Raw genomic sequence first — 24,747 nt, forward strand, 5'->3', positions numbered from 1 at the left:
TTGGTGCACTGGGTGGATCTTAACCATCATTAATTAGTGCTTGCCACATGCTGGATAATCAGGACATGTTGAGGAAAGGATAAGAAGAGGAAAGGGAACGATGATTTGAAGAAGATGATTACCTGGGGTTGGAGTATACATGGTACTGTAAAAGGGACTGAGATTAGGGAAACCTTATGAACAGTTTATTATCTGTCATTTGGGAATAGAGATTGCTACCCTTAAAGGTTCATCTTTCCTTCCTTTCACCTTCTACCTTAATAACCTAAGCCAAATTGACCAAACTGAGGAGCTCAACTAGGATGTGAAGCTCCTTAAGTACAAAGACCCACTCATTCATCTTGGTATCTCTGCATTTGAGTTTACAACCTGGAATAGAGTCTATTGACTTGAATTGAATATAGTCAATCTCTTGGAACCTTATAGGGCTACTGTTAACCCATATGACACCTTGATGTAACTAAAAGGAAAGCACCCCCCCTTCCTCTTCCCAGGGTCAGGTGCAACCCTGGGGTCAGGCATATGGCTTGGTAGTAGAAAGGGGGCTAGGGTTTATTCCTTACCTGCCTCCTCCACTGGGCACCCTTTTCTGTGATTATCCTTTACAGCTGCACAGGGCGATTGCCTTCTGTCCCCTGCTCACTAACAAGCTATGGAACAGGATAAGAAGTTAGGCTAAAGGTCTCTGACTGTAGCATTAGCTTTGCTAAAATTAGAAGAATCACTGTCTAAGTGAGGTTATATGCATACTATAACAACCACAATAATAATAATAAAGTATCTTGTAATTTGAGGTGGCTTGGAGAGAAATCCTGGGTAGTTTAAAGTTCACAGGCCACCCAACAAGTGTTGACTTTTCCTGAGAGCCAGTTTATACGTGAAGGACATATATAAGTTGAGTACTGTCTAGATAATATTTAGTGTCCAGTGAAATAAATATTCATTTCATTATAGGCATCCTTAATACATGCAGTGATTCAATGTTTAATTTTGTAAGCATATTGTATACATTGACATGTTTTATGTCAATTGATTATTTTTTCTTTATCATAGAAGTGCTTGACATTCAATCCAGCCAAAAGAATATCTGCCTACAGCGCTCTGTCTCACCCATACTTCCACGACCTGGAGAGGTGCAAGGAAAACCTGGATTCACATCTACCGCCCAGCCAGAACACCTCGGAGCTGAATACAGCCTGAGGTCCCAGCAGCTGCCTGGAGCAGATGGTGCAGGAGAAGACCCCTGGGGGCTGACATGTCCCCCAGGAAAGTCTCACAGAGCTGTTGAGGATCACTATCTGGAGGCCTTCTGGCCACCATCTTTTGGATGGGCTCTGCTTCTCCAAGGAAACCACCTAGTTTACTGATTTTTTAAATCATTGCAAAAGTGATTGCAGCTTTACGTTTGTTTGTTTGTTTGTTTGTTTGTTTGTTTGTTTGTTTGTTTGTTTCAAGAATCTGGACATTTTCCAGAAGAAGACAAGCTGCTGACCAATTGTGCTGCCATTTCATTTTTCTAACTTTGAATGCTGCCCGTGTGAAGTGAGCAATCCAGGCACAGCTGAGCTATGATGTAATCTCTTCACAGCTGCCCGGGCCTCATTTGGTACTTTTGAGGGTGTGTGTGTGTGTGTGTGTGTGTGTGTGTGTGTGTGTGTGTGTGTGTGTGTGTGATATTTTGTGATCTCTCAAAGTGTTACTTATTGTGAACATAGAATAATTGAACTTTAAAGACCAATAAGGTGTTTAAAGGTGACAGATAAGTAACAGGCGTCTGTTGACTGAAGGTGATTCACCAGACACCAGAATGGGCTTCTCAGATTACAGAGCATTTAGCCTATGTCCTCAACATTTCTTTTCTGGCCAAAAGCAGTAAATTTGCTAGTAGTAAAAGATCACTATCTGGATAAAGTTTTGTACACACAGCAAAAAGAAAAAAAAAATCCTAATACCTTTTAAGAGACCTATTTTTAAAAGCAGCATTCTGTTTACTCTCTGAAAAGCTGAATTTACTCATTTTAAGTCAGTTTCAACCTTCTGTATAATACCATTCTTTATTATTTCTTTTGGAAAATACCCTATAAGCTTTTAATTAGTTGCTATAGATTTAGGGGGAATGTACCTCAAATAGTTTAAAAAGAAAAAAAAAGTTGTCCAAAAAGTAGAAAATGCATTTATTTCCTGATTTGAAATTTCTTTATTTCCTTTTTTATTTTTGTTGTGTTTTGTTTTTTAAGAATTTGTCAGAAGCAGTTTCCTGTTTTGATTTGGAGAGTAGTTTGCTCTGACTAGAGACAGGAGTGCCATTGAACTATTCCCCACCTGTTACACTGTATTTTCCATCATACACGACCTTATTTACAAAGTATCCATCTGGTCTATCCCCCAACATCTATAATATATATTGCTACCACATTGCATAACTAATAGATTGCTTGAGCTGTTCCCACACATCACCTGCTTTATTTCTTTCAATGAACATTTCCTAAATATACAGAGTCAGGTTATGGCTCAAGGTCTCAGTTCCAGTTCTTGCAAGGTCCCGTATGTTCTCATTTTAATGTGATCATCCTATGTGGTATGTTCACTGTTATTACCTAGGAAATGAGTAGAGTATTTGTTCTACTCCACCAGCACATAGACTGCTTTAAATTGTTATAGTGTTTTACATTTTTATAGAATACATTGTCAGCGCAGTGCCTAAGGGAATGTTTTTAACTATTTTTAGAGATCCATGTATATTTACTCTGTGAAATAATCTTTTCCCATCCCCCAGGCTGTGCTCCTTCCTAGAGTTTTGTGCGTATTCCTGCTTTCTGCAGAGCCAGCCTGGCCCTGGCATCATGAACAGCTTCACTCTTTCTCTTGTTTTCTAGCTTTCTACAGTTCTTTCTCTTCCAGACCATCTATGCCATGTTACATGGTTTCAGTGCTCAAACAGTCAGCTCCCTTATCCAGAAAAAAAACAAGTAAACTATTTGGGGGCAGTTTAGCCAGCTATACTTTTTCTGACTCATGTTTTGAGTGCATGAAACAACATGCTCAGAGTTAGGATTTTCAAAAAAAGGACAATAATTCCCTCAGTAGAAAATGTTTCAGATGATGTTTCTGCATTGTAAGCCTTACTAAATTCTTGACAGCTTATTATTGCATATGACTGTCTTGAACAAGAGAAAAATTAGGAGACATTTCTCCTGAGAACTTTTTGGATTGGGAACCATTCTTTTTTTATATACATATATTGTTTAACCTTGTTCTAATTGGTGGTTCAAAGGATAGAATAATTTTTCCTAAAGCAAGATACAAGTGAGAAGTTGGGCCATAAGAATGTTTTATACTTTCTTCATTGTGACAACACTGATTATGTTTTGTCATCACTGTAAATGCTTGAGATATAATTAATCCAGAGCATTCAGGGTAAGTAGTACTCTCAGTCTCACCTGGAAAGGTGAGTTCTGCCTTCCCTTTGATCAAGGATCAGAATACTCAAGACACTTTTCCTAGGGCCTAGAAATTAATTCAAAAACTTAATACACTGATTCATCATGAGCTATTTGGTCAGTATCCATGGTTAGAGTGAACATAGCTTTATTTGTTGCTTTTTAAAAGTATCATAAGTGTAAAATGCAGCTGTTCTAAACTGGACTTTCTCCGCATTCTTTAGAATTTTAAATTCTTTCTAGAATATGCTTTTGGCTCATTTCTCAGTAGTGTTTATAGAGAAAAATAAAGCCCAAGCATTTTGGCATTAGATTTGGCAAATTATCTTCTCATGCTGCAAAATGAGAGGGCATCTGCTTCTCTCAACTCTGTCAGGGACTGTCCCCAGCTCTTCCATCCGTGTGTGTGGTTGTTGCACTTGAGTGGTTACCTCTCGTTTCTTGTCTTTTACTTCCATGCTCATCCCCTTTTGAAAACCAGATCCCACACAAGCAGCCTTGCCTTTAGGGCACTTTGAAGCGTCATACCAGAATAAGAACTTAGTGAACACAGTTTATTCTTCTGTGACATATGGTTTTAGATATTTTAGCCAAAAGCTGGGCAGTGTTTAGCTGAAAAAGTCACTCTATCCAAGGGTTATTTGAAATCACAATTGAAATTTCTTACTCAGACTGGTGCAAGAACATACCACATAGTTTCTGTAAGATGTTGTTCTGGCAGCCCAGATACTGCAGGAATTATTGTGCAGGGTGGAGTGGTAACAGATTGCAATTTAAAAAGAGATAAAGAGAAACCTGTGCATTTAGCCATTGCTAAGCTATCCCGTAGAAAAGGGCAGTAATGACCTAACCTTTAAAATAAAATTCATAAGGGCTTATAAGAAGAACCCAGTGGGCTGAATCCTCTCTCTTTGTCCCTCCTTTGAAGTAGATGAGAATTCAAGGTGCAAAAAACCTGTCCTGGAGGAAAACTCGGCGCTGTTTCAGCCCTTTGTATACTCTCATGATTTTCTCTCAGGAAGCACACACAGTGAATGACAGATTTTTCATTTAGTCCCAGGTGACTTACTGAAATAGTCCAGAATTTCTCACCTAAGAATGGAATCTCAGAATTTTAAGTAAAATAAAAATTGCAGAGTACACATGGTGTTAAAATCTTAAAGAAAATGTATTCCTTTTCATTTGAAAAATCTGTAGTGTGCTAGTGTCTTGATGAGAAACTTAAATAGTACCAGTCATTTTGAACCTTAAATTATTATTCGAATTCAGTTTTTAAATAACTGTAGCTGCTTCGCTTTAAAGTGATGCCTATTGGAATGAGAATCTCATTCCATTATGGAAATTAAATCATGTAAGCTTCCTGACATCATACTCATATTAAAATTCATCTGTCCAAAGAATTACTTCCTTTCTTTTAAATTACAATTGACTCTTTTTATGATAAGCATATGAGAGTATCTCACATTTTTCAGAGGCAGGCTTTTGTTTGGCATAAGAAGGAATAATGTGAAAAGTTAATATGCCACCATAAATACTTAATTGTATTAGTATAGGAACTATAGAATATTTACCTAGGGAAAAAAATAGTAAAATATTATTATAAATTCATAGATATTGGTAGAATTTTAAAAATGAATGTTTTACATCGTGACAGATAAAAATAAAGATGTTATCTGATTTCTAAAACTTTAAAAATTATTCATAGAAGAGTGGACAATGGATAGATAAAATTGAGAGTAAGTAAAGTCATTCAAAGGATAGTTTCAAGATTAATGTTGAAGGATGTATATGTTTTTAACAATTATGTTGTAAGGACTTAATATTAAAAAATCACCTGACAACTGTGGACTTGATATGTTCAAAAACAAATTTTATGGAAAAGCACAAGTTACCAAGCACAGGTTACCATTTCGAAGGTTGAGTTCAGCAAACTAAACCATCCATATTCCCTCCTTTTTTCATGGGAAAGAATTAACCACATGAACCTATGCTATTAATAGTTACATATGATTAAGAATGTTCTTTGTAAAAATCAAAACAAATTTTTAAAAGGCATATGTTTACTATGCTACCAGGATTTTTAAAAAATTGTGACCCTTACCCAAAACCATTTATCATGTGCATTAAATACATTTAGGTATGTAATTAGCTAGGTATTTTACATGTTCAGTTGTCCACAATGGAAAGACTTCTTGAGGCTACCAAAAGCCTGTCAGTGTAAGTTCTCAGATAATTAGTAAGTGTTCTCCTCAAAAGCATGAGAACATGATTTTATTTCTTACCAGCTCCCTTTTTTATATCAGTGCAATTTTCAACATAGTTTTCGTGGCCATTTGTTACAGACCTATATCTCAAGCATTTCTAACTGGTACTTTTTCAGAAAATAAACCGAAAATATTCTTTTGGCCTTTTCTTCTGACCTTTGTAAACAACAGAAATGTAGAAAGAGAAAAGGTCTGGGTTTTTTTTTCCCCTCTCTTTTTTTTTTTAATTGAGGTACCAATCTGCTTTTCAAAATGTTTTTGTTAGCATTTCCAAGTTAATTCAGATAAAAAGAATGATTTCCATTCACATATTTGTTTCTTTACAACTGATGCTCAGTCCTTCAGGAAGAGAACTGAAGAGCCACCTGAAAATTGAACATAGGCTTTTTTCCAAGGATCTAGTTACAGAGGTTTGAAGTTAATATGGTAGGAAAGGGAAATGTTTTTTCTTGCAAAAGCCTGCTTGTTAAATTCACACTTGTCTTTAGGATGGGCGTTCTTGTTTTATTCCATTATAGTCGATGAGGTGGCACTTTAGGGAGGGGGAGGGGGAAAGAAGGAAAAAAACCCTGGTAGACAAAGGCCAAAGAGGTACTTTTAAGGATTTTATTTCTTATTTTATTTTTCTGCCTTTATTTAACTCTTGTCTAGCACTTGTTTTTCAAGATGACTAATAGCTTTCATAAAGTTCTATAGCTTATGGGTTTGGGTCATTAGCTAGTTTCTGAACAGTTTGTTTCCTGGCAAAATAAATTTGCTTGAGGATGGATAGTAGACCCATTTTGATCATTTGAGTAAAGAAAGCCTAGTCATTCAGTTTTCAAGAAGTATTTTTAAAGGTACCTTATTACCCATCTAGCACTTTTCTAGGCACAGAAGTTAAAAATGGACAAGGCTTGCTTATTAGAAGGCAACCCTCATTTGTGAACAAAATAGTTTAGTTAGGTGGGAATCTGCTGCTTCACATTTCCTACCACAGCAGCCGTTAGACACAGAAGCAAGTACACATCCTGGTTTTAAAAATCAGATAAGTGAAATAATTAATGGAGCGATAATTAAGTAGACAAGACTACTTTTTTCTGAAGAATTTCTACCCTGAAACAGAGGCTTAAAATACTAAAAGACTTGGTGTGTGTGTATGTATATGTATGTATGTGTATATATACACACACACACACGCACTTAGGTTTTAAATCACAGTTCTGCTAAGAAACCCATTATTCTCCAGATGGTTTAGTTAATTTTTGAAGTCACCTTCCTCAACAGTGTCACTGGAATTTAGGGGGAAGGAAAGTATAGTGTTTTTCAAAGTTTCCTCAGCACAGCACAAGAGAAGGCAGTTGTTCCTTCTGCGTGGTAGAAACTCAAGAGTGTCTGCTTAGCTTACAGTAACAGGCAGACAAGTCTAATTCATACTGAATCAACACATCACACACACTCGGGGCTATAAAAAGTGCCTTAAGAAGGCATCGGCCTCATCCTTCTGCTCAAAATCCCACCATAGTAAATTCCAGCTAAAGCCCCTAAATGAAAGGCCGAATTAAAACCTAGATTTGGTTATCGGTGGGCCAGTTTGAATTCCGTTTGCTCATGACTCCCACCTGAAAACCTTGCAGGTGAGTTGCATGGTTCCCCCGCCCCTTCTTAGGCAGAGATGGGGCAGTGGGCAGAGCTAACTGGAGACCTGCCTGCCCGAGACTCACCTGTTAGTGGCTGAAATATGTACAGACCCGCCAGAATACTGGCCGAGGTCGAAGTGTGCCCTGCTGCTGTCCCAGAGGCATCTGTTCTGCACTCTTAGGAAGTAAAATGTCCCTAGAAGTAAACAGGTGCCTTCTGTGCATCAATAAGTACAACACAATTCTCTGAAAGTTCGGGTATAAAGAGATGTAGTAGAGGCTGCTCTGTGTGAAGCTGTCTGCCAGGCATCTCTCAGGCTCTAAGCTCAGCTTTTTTTTTTTTTTTTTAAAGATGTATAATTACAGGAAAGATGTTTTTATTTTTTTATTTTCTATCATTCTACATATATTATGGCAAAAGATATGCCTGGAAAAGTTTTGTTTTGAAAATTTGTTTATTTTCTGCTTCATCTTCAGTTGGCAAAAGCTCCTAACTCTATAGTTTCAAAATTCTTCTCTCTTTCTCTGTCAAGTAATTCAAAGTATGTAAACAAATTATCTCATGAATGAAGGGATTTTCCTGTTTAGAAGAACTTTTTTGTGTGAATTCATCATGCACATAACACCGCCTTTATTTTAGGAGTTTGGATCATCAAATGTAGGTTTTTTAAAGCAGATACATATCTGTACATATTAACTACCAAAAACTATATGTAGCACTAATGAGCAGGCATAGAACCACACAATTATTTAATTTCCAACTCTGATTTCTAGCTCAATTCCATTGGTGTGCTTAGGTTAAAGTTCTGAAAATACGTATGTACTTACTTGAAAGTCTCATCTTAAGTTTTATGAAATGCAATAATATGTATTAGCTAGCAATATTTCTGAGATCACCAGCAACTCTAAATTTGACCTTGAAGCCTCTGAATAAATGAAAATAGATTCCAGCAATAATACATTTCTTGAACCCCCAAGTGCATCATCATCATCTTTTCGTTCTGGTCCTGTGTTTGCAATGATGTACACATGTTTATTATAGTTCCTCACTTATTTTGTATTCATTTTCCTGTGACCAGTAATAAATGTATTAGCTCATGGAATTAATGGCACCAACTACCCCTAGGATCAGCACTTAATAAGGTGGGGAATTTTTATTTCAAGTTGTTCTACATTTGCATAAATTATTTCTATTATTATTCACATATATTATTTATTTCTGAATCACACTAGTCCTGTGAAAGTACAACTGAAGGCAGAAAGTGTTAGGACTTGCATTTAATGTTCATTATCGTGGTCTTGATGGAGTTAAGAAAATAAAAATTAGACCAAGCCCCCTAATAAGCTGCATGCATTTTAACATGATTACTAGAATTTTAGACTGTAGATATAGTCTTTTTGGTATCTTGGTGTTTTATATAAAGGATTTAAAGGAGTTTATAGTTTTGCTTTTGTCAGATATGCATATAGTATAGTATAAAAACATAGCATAATAGAAACTAAAGCTAGACAAGCATTTCAGTTACTGCCTTAATTTAGAAACTTTGCCGGATGGCCACCGGAATAGAGCCAATCAGGGATGGGTGCCTGAGTGGTGCCTCCGCTGGCCTGGCCTTGTGAAGATGCTTCTCCCGTAGGAATTGTATGTAATAGTGGGAGCAGATAAAAGCAATGTGAGAGTTTTCTGTAGAAGCAGAACTGTCAGTTTGTGCCTTGAGGCTTCCAGAATGTGTCAGATAGAGGAGTCTTAAGTTTCTGTGCTTCAGGCAACTTGAGTTTGTACAGAAGCAATCCAGTCTAGTAATTAAAAAAAAAAAAAACAAGGATTGCATGTACAATTATCAACAGTGGGATTTTAACAACTAACAATGACCAACAGTGCAAAAGCTTGTTGCATTTCTGGTATTTTAGGTTTTGATCTGAAGGTTAAAGGGCAAGTGTTTTGTTTAGAAGAGCAGTGTGTGTTAAGAAAAGTAAATATCGGTTCCCATAGAGTCTAGCTTAGAACTAGAGAATTTTATAGGATTATCATTTCTGAGATGTTATAAAAGCATGTTTTCTCTATAAAATGTATTAGTGTTTTGCATTCCCATAGGGTCTGGTTAAAACTTCCTTCAAGGTTTTGGCATGGGTGTCATACTCAGTAAGCTTTTTTGTTTTTCAACTTATTCTTATAATAATGTTTTAAAAGTAAAAAAGAAAAATCCTAATTTGAACATTTAACCTGTTGGTTTCTGTGTTTGAAATCATGGTTTTGGAGATGTAGAGGTTGTGCATGTCAGGTAATAATCTAGGCTGTGCAAGCCAGCCCAGATGACCAACCCCTTCCCCAGCCCCTGCATCTCTACCCTCCTCCTAAAATCCTCCTTGCTTCTGCACGAGATCACCCATCCACCTCTGCCGCTCTTTGGGCAACAGAGACATGAAGAGAGATCCTTTAGGCACCACGGTTGTGCCTGCCTAGGCCAGGCCAACACCCCCACTTGACCTTCCGCTCAACACAGTCCTCATGAGAAGGTTCCTGATGCAGGCACGTAGTGTACTCATGACACCAATTACAAATCCACGCTAGTTTCTTTTCATCCATCTTGATTTTTAAACCAAGTCATTCTGCAAACATTTAGTTTGGGCCGTTGTGGCACAAAGAGAAAAATAACCAAGAATACCAACCGCATTCCAGGCTGCTGTTTTCAACCCAATCGCAGGCTGTACTTTTACTGTATTTCTTCATACTTGAAACTCATTCTGCTATATTCATATCAGGGTACAGGCTTAAAAGGGTGCATGTTCCTTAAAGGTGCATAATTATTCTCATTCCGTTTGCTCATATTGCTACAAAATGCTCTGTTTTGGTGCTTTGGGTTCAGCGGGTTAAAAGAAGCAGTGTAGAAATTCACTGCCTGGAACAGTCTTACAAGAATTTTGGCAGATGACTCGGTTTTCAATATTGCTTCTCCTTTTTTCCCTGTACATGAGATTGAGGGTTACCACACAGAGCTGTCAGGTCAACCTGGGTATCCTTCCTCACAGGGTGTACAAAACCCCGTGCTCTTCCCACGTGTGGGTGCAACACAGCTCTCTGAAAGCAGGGACCTTCATGTGTGGGATCCGGGTTTATTATCCCTCAGAGAAAAATGACCTCGGGTATAGACAGGAGCAGAATAGGAAGGGCCATCTCACTTTAGCCACCTTCCCTCCATTCCACACAGAAAGCCATCCCGAGGCAAAAAAAAAAAAAAAAAAAATCTCTAAGATTACCCTCTTCATATAGCCTCCTGAGCTAAATGCTCTTGCTTGGTCCCCTTGAGGCAAATGAAAATTCAGGTCAGTTTATCTAGACCCTTGTGCCTGAAGAGGATATCCAAAAAAAGGTGTTTAGTTGCATAAAATATGTAATCCAAGGACCATAAAAGCCTTACATTAAATACCTCATCACTAGAAATCTCTCTGTTAAAAAAAGTAGTTCAAGTAAGGGATGCTTTATGACCCTGAGATCTGAGGTCAGATGTAGCCATTCTAGGTTGTGCCTTACTCGAAAACTTTTGAAGAGGGAGAACTGCAGTGGTGACTCTTGCAAGCGCGAAGGTAGAATGTCAAAAAATTCAGAGGACTACACATGAATGATCCTTTGGAAACTGGATGTCTTACTGGGTGCTAGAATGCAAATTTAGGTATTGTCAAATAATTGAATTCATTGTTTTTTTTTAATTGGTGTTGAAATGTCACTGTCAAGTTAATTGTTTTCACTTAATGCACGAGCTAAATTGAAGCAAACAAAATGGTTTGTACCTTTTGTACAACTTCTTACAATAAAAATATCAGTAGCAAATAAAAACAGCAATTTCTAACTGATTTCTTGGAAATGAATTACTATCCTGACTATTTTTTTTATTTTCATGTAAAATGAATATAACAGTACTGAGCTATGTGTAATTAAATAGGAAGCTTTAGTACAATGTGTTTTAAACTTTTATTTTGAGACTCCTTTTCTGGATTCAAATGATTTTAAAAAATGAAAATTAAATAGCATTCGTTGAGCTTTGAGTTCATTAAACAAATATTGATCAAGCCCTTAACTGACGGTGCTGAACATTAGAGATGCACAAATGACGAAGCCATTGCCAGTCCTTTCCTACGCTTACATACTGAAGAAGGGGGCTGTTAAAAAAAAAGATTTGTATAACCAGTTGTTGATAACATGGGAATCTGCAAAGGTTTCACATTAGAAATGACACCCAAGCAGACTCAAAAACAGAAAGCAGTGTTTGCCGGTCATGCAAGGAGAAATAATGTATTAGCAAGGAGCATTGTGCACAAAGGCCTGCACTGATGAAGGAGCAGGCAGGAATGGGTGAGAAGATTGGTGAGACTGCACATAAGGCAGTGGCTCTCAAACATCCTGGTCATGATCTATAGAAATAAAATCTGACAGGATGATCTGGTACATACTTACATATAATTATGTTGTAAACAAGTTTTACAATACGTGCGCCCCATGCGTATTCTCTTTTTTTTTTTCTACTCTACTCTGAAAATATTGATGACATCACACTAAATTGTTTTCATAGGCTATGACCTACAGTTTGAAAAGCTCTTGGCCAGGGTTTGGGGGAGGGGGATGGAGGCCATATTAGGGAGTTTGGAACACTGAAGGATTTTAAAGAGGGAGATATTTGTTAATGTTTGCCCATTTTTGTTTGACCACATATGTATTAGAGTAAGTGGGAATGGGAGGAGACAAACTTCGGAGATCCTACATGATAAACAAAAAGGGAACTTTTGCTGCTGTCTGACAAATATGTTCCCTTTAGGTTTTGGGTTTTTTTTTTTTTATTTAGTCCTCCAGAATTCCCTGCAAGCTCCCCTTGGGACTTTTTGTTTAAACAAAACTTTTTCTTTAAATAGGCCCTAAATTGCAATAAAATTTTTAAAACTTAACCAAAATATTCAGGATAATACAAAAAGCCTAGAATTTCACTTTTATTGAGGACTTGAAAATTGGTGATTTATTAAGAGGATAGTCATAACTACATGTGTTTCCAGAAACCATAGACATCTACAACTGGACTGACTAGACCATTTTCTTATTAGAAGCTGTGTATGAAAATACCCTTCTCTTTTTCCTGCTGTATTCAGTGAGCACTGCGTTCCATTAAAAGCCTAGTGGGCCTTTGCCACTGATTTCTCCCTTTGGTTTGTCTGCCCACTTTACACCTCCCTGTGCTCTGGGAAAGAACTCTCAGATGTTCCCTCAGACTTCCAGATGGGGCCCAGGAGACCATATTTGTTCTGCAAACCTTGTTCTCCTAGACATGGCAGATGGAGCAACCAGATTCTCCTCATGGGATTTGGGTCTGCGAGACTGACTGTGACAATCTCTTATATGTCTGGGACTGCTACATATAAATTCAAGGGCTTCAGGTAGCTGAATTCCTCATGTGTGCAGAGAAGCATGGGAAGCTGACCTATGGAGGGAGAAGGAACTGCCCAGATACTTGAGTCCAGACAGCCTTCTGGTTCCTATTGGGTTCTGAAATTCCCCATGTCCTTATAATGAAGTCTGCCTCCAGCATTTAAAAAAAAAAAAACACTTAAGGTAGCTCAAGAAAATTGCTATTCATTACAGCAAAAATCCCACTACAACCCCCTTCTTTCTATATAGCTCTGCAGCTTGAAGTCTGTATTAGTTTCCTTAGGATGCCATAACAAAGTACCACAAATGTGGTATCTTAAAAACAACAGAAATGTATTCTCAGCTCTGGAGGCTAGAAGACCAAACTCAAGGTGTTAGCAGGCCATACTTATTGTGACATTTTTACAAAAGAGTCCTTCCTTACCTCTTAGGGCCCACCCTAATTCTATATGGCCTCACCATACCTTCATTTTGTCTGCAAAGGCCCTATTTCCAAATAAGGTCACATTCACAAGTGCCAGGGATTAGGACTTCAATCTTTTGGGGGGCACAATTCAACCCACAACAGGGCTCCCTACCCTGCATTGTAATTTCAAGCAATTGAAAAGTTAGGTGGAGGAAGAGTACCCCTACTTAAGTGTAGATAAGAACAAAAACAGCCTGCACTTTTCAAATTGGGGTTCTCAGAAACCTAGGCCATGCCAAGAAGTATACAAAGCTAGGGATGAACAAGGTCTATGTTCCTCGAGCATCAATTTTATTTCAAGTAGAAAAACATTTTTCACTAAAGAAAGACATTATTAAGAGTAATATATTTAAAAGATATGGAGTAGAAGGCAAAATTCAATTTTTTTTAAATAATGTAGATGATTTCAAGGACATTTTATGACTTTGATAGCTGCATAAAGCTACATCATCAGATCCCCCTCAGTACAGTTCACTCTTCTGTGGAAATTTTTGAGAAATACTGAATCAACCAGAGGAAACATTAGCACTTAGAAGGGGCCTGTAACTCCTGTACCACACTACCTCCTGTGATCTCCAGGACTCCTCTTCAGAAAATGGTATCTATTCTGACAATGTATTCAGAAGGCTGATAAGGAAAGTCAAGTTTACCCTTATTTACTGAACACAGACTCAGGTCTCAGCTTTTGACAAGCATCTGACATAAAGCGGCAGGAGTGTCAAGAGACACCAGGTAATTCATTAGTTCAACAGTGATGGTTTGTGATAATGGATCCTCCCTCCTGCAGGTTGGGTTTAATAGTGACACCGTGTTATTTAACCGTGGTTGCAAGCAAAAACGGCACTCTCAAGAGGAGAAGGGAGGAAGTAATATTCAGTGAGCCCCACTAAGTGCCACACATTCTGGTACATGGTTTACAAACCATCTTATATCATCAAGCCATTCTCACTTCCAGGTGAGAATAACAACAGTTCTGTATAATCGTATAATCATATAAGAAAGGAAAAAAGTAGATATTGTGTGGATATTAAATGTTTATACAAATTATCCCAAAAATTTAATTTCATATTTTGCATGTTCAGGAAGCTGCTTAAATACTCACCATTATAAAATATTTAAACAATATAAAATGACTAGAGAGAAAATTTAAAGTACCTAAAATCCACCACCTAGGGAAAAAAAATCACTGCTAATAACTCAGTAAATAATTTCTAGACACCTAGCTTGACATAGAGAAGACGTGAAGTATCTTACATCACCACAACAAGGCTGTGGACCCCTTTCAATAAGTTATGCTTTGGGATTTGTTTGTTTGCTTTTCAGTTATCTTGGATAACTTGTCATTTCAATAAACATAAATCCATATCATCATCTATTATGGTTACATAGCATATAAATGCACCATGATTTACTTGGCCAATCGTCTTTGATAAATATGTCTGCCCATCCCATCCCCCAATTTTTCACCATTTGAAAAGGTGCCTCCATGAGCAGTCCTGTGCAAATAGTTATCTACACATGTTAGCAATTGCATTTAAGTCATCTGGTCCCTGGAAACTCATTTATTCATTTATTCATCCAACACCTATTGAACTTCTATTCTGTTCCAGGCAACATTAGACCCCAGAGATACAGAAATTAAGCAAGACAAACAAGGTTCTTTCTTTCCTGGAGCTAACACTTTAGTGTGGGAGACAGAATAAATAAACAAGTGCTATGAGGAAATAAACAGGTAACAAGATGGAAAGTGGTTGAAATATGGTAATCATAAAAGCTTTGAATTGAGGCATAAAGGATGAGACTGAGGCAGCCAGGGGGAGCAACTGAAAGGTCTAAGGATGTGAAAAGCTTGGTCTGAAGTAGGAACAGAAAGGATGCCAGTATGCTCAGAGCATAGTGAGTGAGGGGCAAGAGTGATGGGAGATGAGATTAAGGTGGATATAGGCCAAGAAGAGAGAGCTTGATAGGCCAGAATAATAAACTGGAATTTTAAGGCATTTAATAATAGGAATTATATGGTAAGGTCTACATTTTTAGGGGCAATGGTGAGGAAATTACTGAAGGATCTGGGTGAAAGATGATGATGGCACAAATCAGAGTGGTAGCAGTGGATGCATTTGAAATAAATGTGGAGAGTAAAACTAATAGGACTTGGTAATGAACTGATCTAGGGTGTGAGAAAAGAGACCAGGATGAGCATCTGGAAGGATGGTGATGCCAATTACCAGATTGGGAGGATTTTTTTTTTTTTTTAGGATTTATTTTTTCTTTATTTCTCTCCCCTTTCCCGCCCCCCCCCCCCACCAGTTGTCTGCTGTCTGTGTCCATTCACCATGTGTTCTTCTGTGTCAGCTTGTATTCTTATAAGAAGCACCCGGAATCTGTGTCTCTTTTCGTTGCGTCATCTTGCTGCATCAGCTCTCTGTGTGCGGCGCCATTCCTGGGCAGGCTGCACTTTTTTCGCGCGGGGCAGCTCTTCTTACAGGGCACACTCCTTGAGCTTGGGGCTCCCCTACTCAGGGTCACCCCTAAGTGGCAGGGCACTCCTTGTGCACATCAGCACTGCATGTGGGCCAGCTCATCACACGGGTCAGGAGGCCCTGGGTTTGAACTGCGAACCTCCCATGTGGTAGGCGGACGCCCTATCCGTCGAGCCAAATCTGCTTCCAAGATTGGGAGGGTTTTGCTGAAGTGTGATCAAATGCTCCTTTATGGACACAATAAGCATTGGACATTCACGTACTAAACATTCCTATAGATTTGTCAGGTACAGTTAGAGATTATATTATTTAGGTTGAAAGGCTATAATTAGAGACCTAAAAATACAGTCACTTAAAGAACAAGGTTTTCTTCTCCCTCACATAACAGTGAGGAACAGGGCAACCCATTACCCAGCCTCAACTCCACTGCAGGCCTTGTCCTTCATCTATTGCAAGTGTACTCCTCCCAGGCTTCCCCTCTCCATGACCTGAGACACGAACGTGACCAAGATCCAGATTTGGCCATGCAGAAAAGGACAATACTCTAGACATGACAGAAAAATACGATGATAGGAACCTGGGACTCTGAGTGACAGGGTGGAGCACAAGCAGCCTGCCTTACCTGCCCTGGAGTTAAAGACATAGAAACAATGGTTTGAGAAGCTTACCCATGAAGCAGAACAGAGAAATGAAGCAGCTTGAGGAGGATATGGTGTTGTCAGAGAATTTTTTTCTGAAATGAGAGTCCATTCAAAAGATAGAGAAGTTGAGGAAAAAAGAGAAAATGAATAAAAGCAGGAGCAAAATTGTTGGAAATGGAGGAGAGTTGGGATCAAGAGCACAAGAGGAAGTGTTGGCATTTGAGAGAGAAATAGAGAATTATCCTATGACCCATCGATCCTACTTCTAGGTATATACTCAAAAGAATTGGTTGAATAATTCAACCAATATGTCCTCTCGTTTATGCATATGCTATCATACTCTATATACTGTTTTCTATATATATAGTATTCAAAAGAATACTTGGCGAGATATTTGCACACTCATGTTCATAGCAGCATTTTTCACAATTACCAAAAGATAGCATCAACCCAAGTGTCCATCTACTGATAAATGCATAAACAAAATATGGTATTTACATACAATGTAATTTTATTCAGTTGTAAAAAGGAATGAAGTTCTGATACATGCAACAACATGGATGAACCTTGAAGACATCGTGTTGAGTGAAATAAGCTAGACTCAATAAAATAAATGTGTATGACCTTGCTTATATGAAATACTTGGAATAAGCAAATTCATAGAGACAAATAGAGTACAGGTTACCAGGACCTAAAGTGGGGGCAGAAGGTAAGTGGAATGGGGAGTTATTGCCTGATGGAGACAGATCTTTTATTTGAGGTGATGAAAAACTTTGGGTAATGGATTTGGTGATGGTAGCACAATATTATGAATGTAATTAATACCACTGAATTGTACACTTGAAAGTGAACTGAAAATAAGAAATTTTCAGTTGTTTTTATATATATATATATATACGCTATATATATACACATATATATGTTATTTCAATTAAAAGTTTTAAGAAAAGATGAATGCATAAGCAAATTGTGGTTTATCCATACAATGGAATACTACTAGCAACAAAAAGGAACAACTATTGATACACACATCACAGGTGAATCTCAAAAGCATTATGCTAAGTTAAAGAAGTAAACACAAAAGACTAGCTACTGTTTGATTCCATTTATACGAAATTCTAGAAAAGGCAATATTATAGTGACAGAAAATAGTGTTTTCCAAGGACTAGGAGGGGGTGGGTGATTAACTGCACACAAGGCATGAGGGACATTTTTAGAGGGATGAAAACATTTTCTAGTCTTCATTGTTGCGGTCACCCCTCGGGCTGAAGTGTGGTTTGCTGGCCTGGCGGGGGAGCAGCCGCGGCAGGCCAAGCCGCTGCCCCCATAATAGGGTGGCTGGTCGGACTCACCGCCACCCCTGAAGGGAGCTCGGCATGGGCGCAGAGTGCCCTCGGGTCTCCCCTTCTCGGCAGCCATGCTTCCGCGGCCACCCCTCCTCACAGATAGCGCCACACGATGTCTTGTGGGGCGGCACCCTTCTTCTTCTTTCTCCCTGCGCAGGCACAGGGCGGAAAAATCCAGTCTGCCCTTTTCCCTCCCCCCGACAGCAGCAACAGCCAGGCCTGCGTGGGGAAACTCCAGTCTGCCCTCTACCCCAGCAACAGCAGCCACCAATCACTAAGCCCTGCCACTTCCCCCAGCAACAGCAACAGCCAATCCCTAATCACCACCCCTCCCCCGTCCAGTACCTCCCACTGACCTTTCGCCGGCAACCAATCAGAGCAGGGTGTGGCTTCGACCAATCAGCCTTCCCCAGCCCCTATAAAACTGTTGCCTCTCCCTCAATAAAGTGGACCTGCGTGTTTACCTCGTCTCCGCGGTAGTTCTTCTGCTGTGCGCCCTCCAGTCCTGAGAGCCCCCGACAAGGGCCTGGCCTCCCTTGTCCCCAGTTCGTCGCCTGCTTCTCCGGGCGACCCCGTCAACCGAACCGCGCAACCCCTGTGAGACCGACCCCTCGTCTGCTGCCAGACCGACCCCTCGTCCCAAGCGGGACCAACCCCTCGTCCTGAGCTGGACCGACCCCTCGTCCGCAGCCAGACCCCACCTCTACCGACCGAGCAAACCGTCGCAATTGTGATGTAGATTACATGACTATATACATTTGTCAAAACTCACCAAACTATACTTTTAACTGGTGTTATTACATATAAACTATACCTCAGTAAAGCTAATTTTTTTAAAAATTAAAGATGTTCTCTTTCAATGCTAACAAAAGTCAACCTGAAATAGTTGACCAATAACTTTTATAGTTTATGAGTCATCTCAACGGGGATTTAAAAAGAGGAAAATTATAGTGAAACTATAACCCATTGATTCATTTGAAGTTCTCATGGACATCAGGAATTTTCCTTTCTGACTCACTTTACTTGGTAATTTCCACTGCCTCCATCCATTAATAGAACTCAACCTGGGGTTTATAAAAGGAAACTTAAGGTAATGGCTGGTTGGTTTCCATGATTCGAATTATTTTTAAAAGTCCTCTGTATATATATTTTTTACAGTGAGAAATATAACTTTTGAGAGCACAAGATTTTCATGTTTACTGGTCGTTTTCTCTCACTGAAGGCAATATCACATCCAAAATTTCCATGGTGAGTGCGGAGTCAGAGAAGGGGAGTTAATTAGATGATCAGGCTTTCATAAAAGAAAATAAGTCACAATTGAAGAGGAAACTGTGGGAAATAAAAATTCCTATCCTCACCTTCTCAACTCACTAATACTCTTCCCTAAAGTGACCAAGAGTAGGGGTTTATTGTGTAACTTTTCCTGGACATATTCAATAAGTTGAATCACCACATGAAATTCCATTCTTATAGGTTAAAAATTACTGAATGCTAGTAATTTCATATAGTTCAACCAATATGTCCTCTCATTTATGCATATGCTATCGTACTATATATATTGTTCTATAATTCTCACTTTCTCTTTTTTTTTTTTTTTTTTTGTTGCATCATCTTCTGTCAGCTCTCCATGTGTGTGGCGCCATTCTTGGGCAGGCTGCACTTTCTTTTGCGCTGGGCGGCTCTCCTTACAGGGCGCACTCTTTGCACATTGGGCTCCCCTACGCAGGGACACCCCTGTGTGGCACGGCATTCATTGCACGCATCAGCACTGTACATGGGTCAGCTCCACACAGGTCAAGGAGGCCCGGGGTTTGAACCCCCGCCCTCCCATGTGGTAGGCAGACGCTCTATCCTTTGGACCAAGTCTGCGTCCCTCTCACTTTCTCTTAATAATCTGTAGTTACCATTTTCCCATACCAACACAGAGTTCTGCATCACTGTTTAAATACTTAAATAGTTTTTCATTGCATGGATATATCACACTGTATTTTTTTTTTTAATTGCATCATCTTGCTGCATCAGTTCTCCATGTGTGCGGCACCATTCCTGGGCCGGCTGTGCTTTTTTCACACCAGGCAGCTCTCCTTGAGGGTCACACTCCTTGCATGGGGCTCCCCTACACGAGGGAAACCCCTGTGTGGCACAGCATTCCTTGCACGCATCAGCACTGTGTGCGGGCCAGCTCACCACATGGGTCAGGAGGCCCTGGGTTTGAACCTGGACCTCCCATATGGTAGGCGGATGCTCTATCAGTGGAGCCACATCTGCTTCCCACCGCATTGTATTTAACCAGTTACCTCTGCTGGATTTTTCATTTGTTTCCTGTGTTTTGCTATTTCAATTAATATAGTTGGATGACCACAAAGGTTGTTATCTTCAAACTTGAAAGCACTATGTTTCCATCTATGTTTTAGGGATATGTCTGTCCAAACACAAGACACTTGATTTTGTGGATTGGGTTTCTGTATCTCTCCCCATTGTTGAAATTCTCAAATATCCACATAAGAACAATGAAAAGTTCATGAAAGTCAACTATATTATAAAATTTGAATATAAACCCAAGGTCTTCCTAATCTTAAAGATATCATTTGAGTTATGAATTTTGAATGCCATTCAAGTTGTAAGTCCCTTCCCGAGTGAATTATCCATACGCCCTTTGTCATAGGTACCCTTAGATAAGTTTATTAGGGAAATGCAAATTTAAGCCACATTTGTTCCTTGTCGATGCTCATATTGCTCTCTGTTCAAGACTTTTTGCAGTATAAAATCAAACTTTTTCCTTTGCATTAAAGACCCTTTACCTCTTGCTTCAATATAATTTTCCAGCCTTATTCTTCTCTGCCACTTATGATCTATGCTACCACACCTGAATGTCTTCCCCTGACCCTTTTTGTTCCCTTTATTACAGAAGTTGTAGTTTTACAGAACAATTGTGCATAAAATACAGGATTCCCAAATACTACCCCACCACCATCACCTTGCATGGTGTGGAACACTTGTTACAATTGATGATAGCACATTTTTATAACTAAAGTCCACGGTTTAACCTAGGATTCACTGAGAGAGTTTGGGGAGGTTTTGAGAAAGAAAATGGTAGTTGGGAGCATCTGTTCTGCAATGTAACATCAGAAAACAAGAGAGGGAGACATAGATTGGAAAAGATAGTTTTAAGATCTTTCTTGTATGTAATCAGTGTAAGCCCCATTTTGCCATTTTACAAAAAACCAGAAAGGATGCAAAAAGTAATTTTAAATTACTTTCTATGCTAACATGGGCCCAAAGGGGCTTAGCTTTATCCAGGTTCTATAAGCGCTTAATAAATATGAGATACCCTTCTCTAGAGCCCAAATTGCCTCCTTGACAAAACGTTGCGATGCCATGCAATAGAATTGGCCATGTGCATGTTCCTACCAGGTTTTAAACAGGCTCCTTGAGGACAGAAATTGAGCCTTTTTTTTTTAGGGTGGGGTTGGGGGTGGGGGTTGTGTCCTAATCATCTTTGTCTTCTACCCCAAATCTAACTTTCAGTTACCCAGCAAGTGGCTTGCACCAAGCAGATATTCAATAAATATCCATAAAATGAATGCATGGGTGATGAATGAATGGAATTTAACCAAAGGTTGATTTCGTTCACTACATCTATGACAGCACTTGTCTGTAAGGGACCACGTCTGTTCTGATTGTCACTTTATTCCTAGTATTTGCACAAAGCCAAGCTATACAATAAACGTTGGAATAAAACTTTGCAACACCTGAAATGAGTACTTCACTCAGAAAAGAAGTCTAAATGATTAAAGTGCAAATGGAAGCAAGCCCCTTGATGTGGCTGAGGGAAGCAAAGAACAGCAGTGTCTGCCTGATCTTGGAAGGATGATAAAGAACAAGAATTTCCAGGCGACCCCTGGGAATTTCGGGTGGTCGCCGACGCCGGCCTCTCCTCCATCAAGGCAGGGGGCGCTGTGGGCGGCGTGGCCTCTTTGGTCCGCGCGGCGCCGCTCTCTAGGCGGCTTGGGGAGGCACTGAAGGATCTGCCGTGGGCCTGTCTCGGCCGACTCTCTGGCCTAGTCTTCCTCGGCGTCTGGCCGTGCGCTCCGAGAGCCGTCGGGCACCATGGGGAAGCGGGACAATCGCGTGGTGAGCACCCAACAGGGAAACCAATGGTGCGACGCGGGGCCGACAGCAGGAGAACGGGACCCGTCTCCGTACCTGCGGAGGCGCGGCCGCCTAGACCTCGGGCCGGGAGACTCGGCAGCCCCGCCGGCTCCAGACGCGCGTGCGCTGCTCGTGCAGTTGGCGGCTTCGGGCTCCTGTCTCCATCTGCATACCACCGCGCCCTCTGGCGCTGCTCTCTGGCTCCCTTCCCGCCGCACCTAGGCCGGCAGTGTTCAATTTCTAGTGCCGAAAGAGCTCGGAGAAAATTGGTCCCATCCTCTGTGTTACTACAAAGGCCGGGGCCCAGGGATGTTGCAAGACACATTCGCGCCTCGGGAGCCCACCCCTGCTCTGCGCCTTTCTCTTTGCGCACCCGGGTGGGATAGAGACGCTTTGCGCAACGCCCCGCAGCGACGCGGAGCTCTGGTCAGAGGGTTTTGCAACACGCGGGCCTGCAACGCGCCCACTTCTAGCTGCAGCCGGCCTCCAGTCTGAGAACCGTGATCTCAGTGTTTGATTTCGCGTCCACAGCGCCCAGCACTGCCTGGACCTGATAGGTTCTGTTAAGGAAGGAATGGCATGAAAATAGTTCGCTTTGGAGTCAGTTACAGACTGGAATGTCAGTTTTGGTCCCTTGGGAGTTGGGTGGCCTAGGACAAGTTGCTTTACTTCTTTGAGTTTCAGTTTCTTTATATGTAAAAAGGGATCAGTGTTTTCCTCAACCTTTGAGAATAGTTGAGACCACCTAAGGCAAAATGCCCAGGCGACTGCTTGGCATGAAAGTTATTACACTAGTAAATGAGGTAAAAGAGACACAAAAATAATTAATAGCAAAAAGAGTAAGAAACAGGACCTGATAGAGATGTGAAGTTCCGAGAGCATTCCAAGGAGTACTTTTCACTGGTGGAGATGGAAGGAAGGCATTCCAGAAGCAGATATAGCCGAGGAGAGGGGAGTGGCTGGTTTGGAAAGGCCAGGTTATGTATCAGATTGGATAGGTGGTAAACATAAGGAGTAGGTTTCCAGTAAGCTGGAAACAAGCTCCTGAGCTTGTTTATGATGGAGTTTAAACTACTGAGCAGGAAAATAAATGTAGTTAAAAGTAATGTACTAAGTCTAGTAAATTAGCTTTTTTATTCAGCGGCTATTCTTTTGTGCCTTTTTTTTTTTTTTTTTTTTTTGGTGTTAAAAGAGTCATAGTATGAAATGGTGATGTTTCCCAACTTAAAAGGTTTTGATTTTATATGTCTTCATAATTTTGTAATTGAAAATGTCAAGGAACCACTTGAGTAGCAGACCTTGATTACAAAGTTGAAATATGTTCTTTTCTGCCTGTTTACTGGCTGCAATCAGACCTCTTTGTGATATACCGACTCTCAGAGTTGAGGTGATGTTATGCTGGAGCATCCATTTGACTTGAGATGTAAGAGTGTTCTGGTTTTTTAATGCCTTTGGGCCTTGAATATTTAAAAATCACCTAACTTTAGGAGCAGTTTCATTCAGAGGCCTAAAATGTTTTATTCTAATGGGAAAAGTATTGGTTTATGTATCCCTTTAAAGCATTTGAAAAACTTGCCAGATTACCTTCCTTTTCTGGGGCATTTTGATAACAACTCTGAGATATAGTAATTACTTTGGGTATGCTGCCATAGCACACAGTGTTCTGTTAACATTTTGTTTCCACTTGGCAGGTTGTGGGAATGAAAAACATGAAGAGGTAGGAGATGCAGACTAATTCAGTCTCTTCCTTGCAAAGGAATCCTTGATTGGACTATTTAAACTGGTCCCAAAACTTGGGTCGTTTGACAGTTTACTACACACTATAACTCTTGATTTTCAGTAATAAAAATGGATGTTTGTCTCAGAAAATATTGGCATTTTTCAAGAGTGTTACCAAAGCAAGTCTAATTCTTTTTTTCATAGTTTTAAAGATGAAAGGATTGCTTCTAAAAAGCAAGTAAATTTCAAGTTAAACATTCTTTTTTAAACTGAAGGTTTTAATTCTTTATATTTGTAAAGGACTCTTAAGTTCATGGTGGCCATCCTTTGTGCCCATTATTTTCCAGAAGTTTCCTTCATGTTCTTTTCTGTTACATTGCACCCTCTAAAACAGAGGCAGTCTTAAGATAAAAATAGGTGATCAAAGTAACAAATGAAATTCTGCACATTGTGTCCTTAGGAGTTTTACTCATTGCTCTTTTCATACCTGCCCACATACATTCCCTAGAGCCCAATTTACCATCCTTAGCTTCAAAATCGATCTGTTTTCTCTTACCCAAACTCATGCAGCAGTTTGGGCCCACAGACAGTTCTTGCTACATATGAATGTAGGTGGTTTGATTTATGTGGTCACAGTTCTTAAAATATTTATCATAGTGAGAAGTTTTGAGAAATTGCACAATTTCTATATTTTAACTAATGCCTAACCACTTGGTCCCATAATGTTAGGAGCATTACTTTTTGCACTGATGCTTAAGTGAGAAATCCTTCTTTTGTTGTGCATAGTAAAAAGCAGCATTGTTGTTTATTAAAAGCACAAACTATCAGTTGTTTTGTGTGGAGCCTAGCATGTTGTGATGTAGTTAATAAATATTGCTATTAGAATTAAATAATGGAGATATTAGAGTGTACTTAATTATACTTGATAGTGAATTTTTTGTCAAGCACTTCAAAGTGAGCTACACCTGTAGCTCATGTAGTTGTACCATAAATTGCCTGTAATTACTTGTCCTAGCAAAATATACTGCTTTACTATTTTATTTGCCTCTTAAAAGTAAGCAGTAAGTTAAGTTGACATATACTTTGGAAAAGCAATTTGACAGTAGACATTAAGACATAGAAAAGTGTTAATATTCTTTTAAGTTATATGCTAGAAAATTTGAAGACAGTAGAAACATGGAAAATGTTATGGTTATTGGAATGAAAA

At 39.6% G+C, this 24,747-nt stretch overlaps 2 protein-coding genes across 11 annotated transcripts in view; both read left to right on the forward strand.

The window, feature by feature from the left end:
• Positions 1 to 10,458, forward strand: part of CDK6 (cyclin dependent kinase 6) — a 236,182-nt gene extending 225,724 nt beyond the window's left edge. For both annotated transcript variants that reach the window (XM_058296973.2, XM_058296974.2), the window contains one exon: positions 1,054 to 10,458. In XM_058296973.2, the coding sequence (XP_058152956.1) occupies positions 1,054 to 1,200 (147 nt within the window). In that variant the 3' untranslated portion in view covers positions 1,201 to 10,458. The remainder of the gene's footprint in view (positions 1 to 1,053) is intronic.
• Positions 10,459 to 21,658: 11,200 nt separating this feature from the next.
• The window catches only part of FAM133B (family with sequence similarity 133 member B), a 32,520-nt gene continuing 29,431 nt past the window's right edge, over positions 21,659 to 24,747 (forward strand). For 8 of the 9 annotated variants that reach the window (XR_009185828.2, XR_011648818.1, XM_058296977.2 and 5 more), the window contains exon 1: positions 21,659 to 21,803. Coding sequence is in view for 6 of the 9 variants with exons in the window: in XM_058296977.2 (XP_058152960.1) it covers positions 21,780 to 21,803 (24 nt within the window). In the remaining 3 variants the exon portion in view is untranslated. The remainder of the gene's footprint in view (positions 21,804 to 24,747) is intronic. The other variant, XM_058296981.2, reaches the window with a different exon arrangement.

Source organism: Dasypus novemcinctus, chromosome 5 (assembly GCF_030445035.2).
Source record: "Dasypus novemcinctus isolate mDasNov1 chromosome 5, mDasNov1.1.hap2, whole genome shotgun sequence".
Lineage (NCBI taxonomy): Eukaryota > Metazoa > Chordata > Mammalia > Cingulata > Dasypodidae > Dasypus > Dasypus novemcinctus.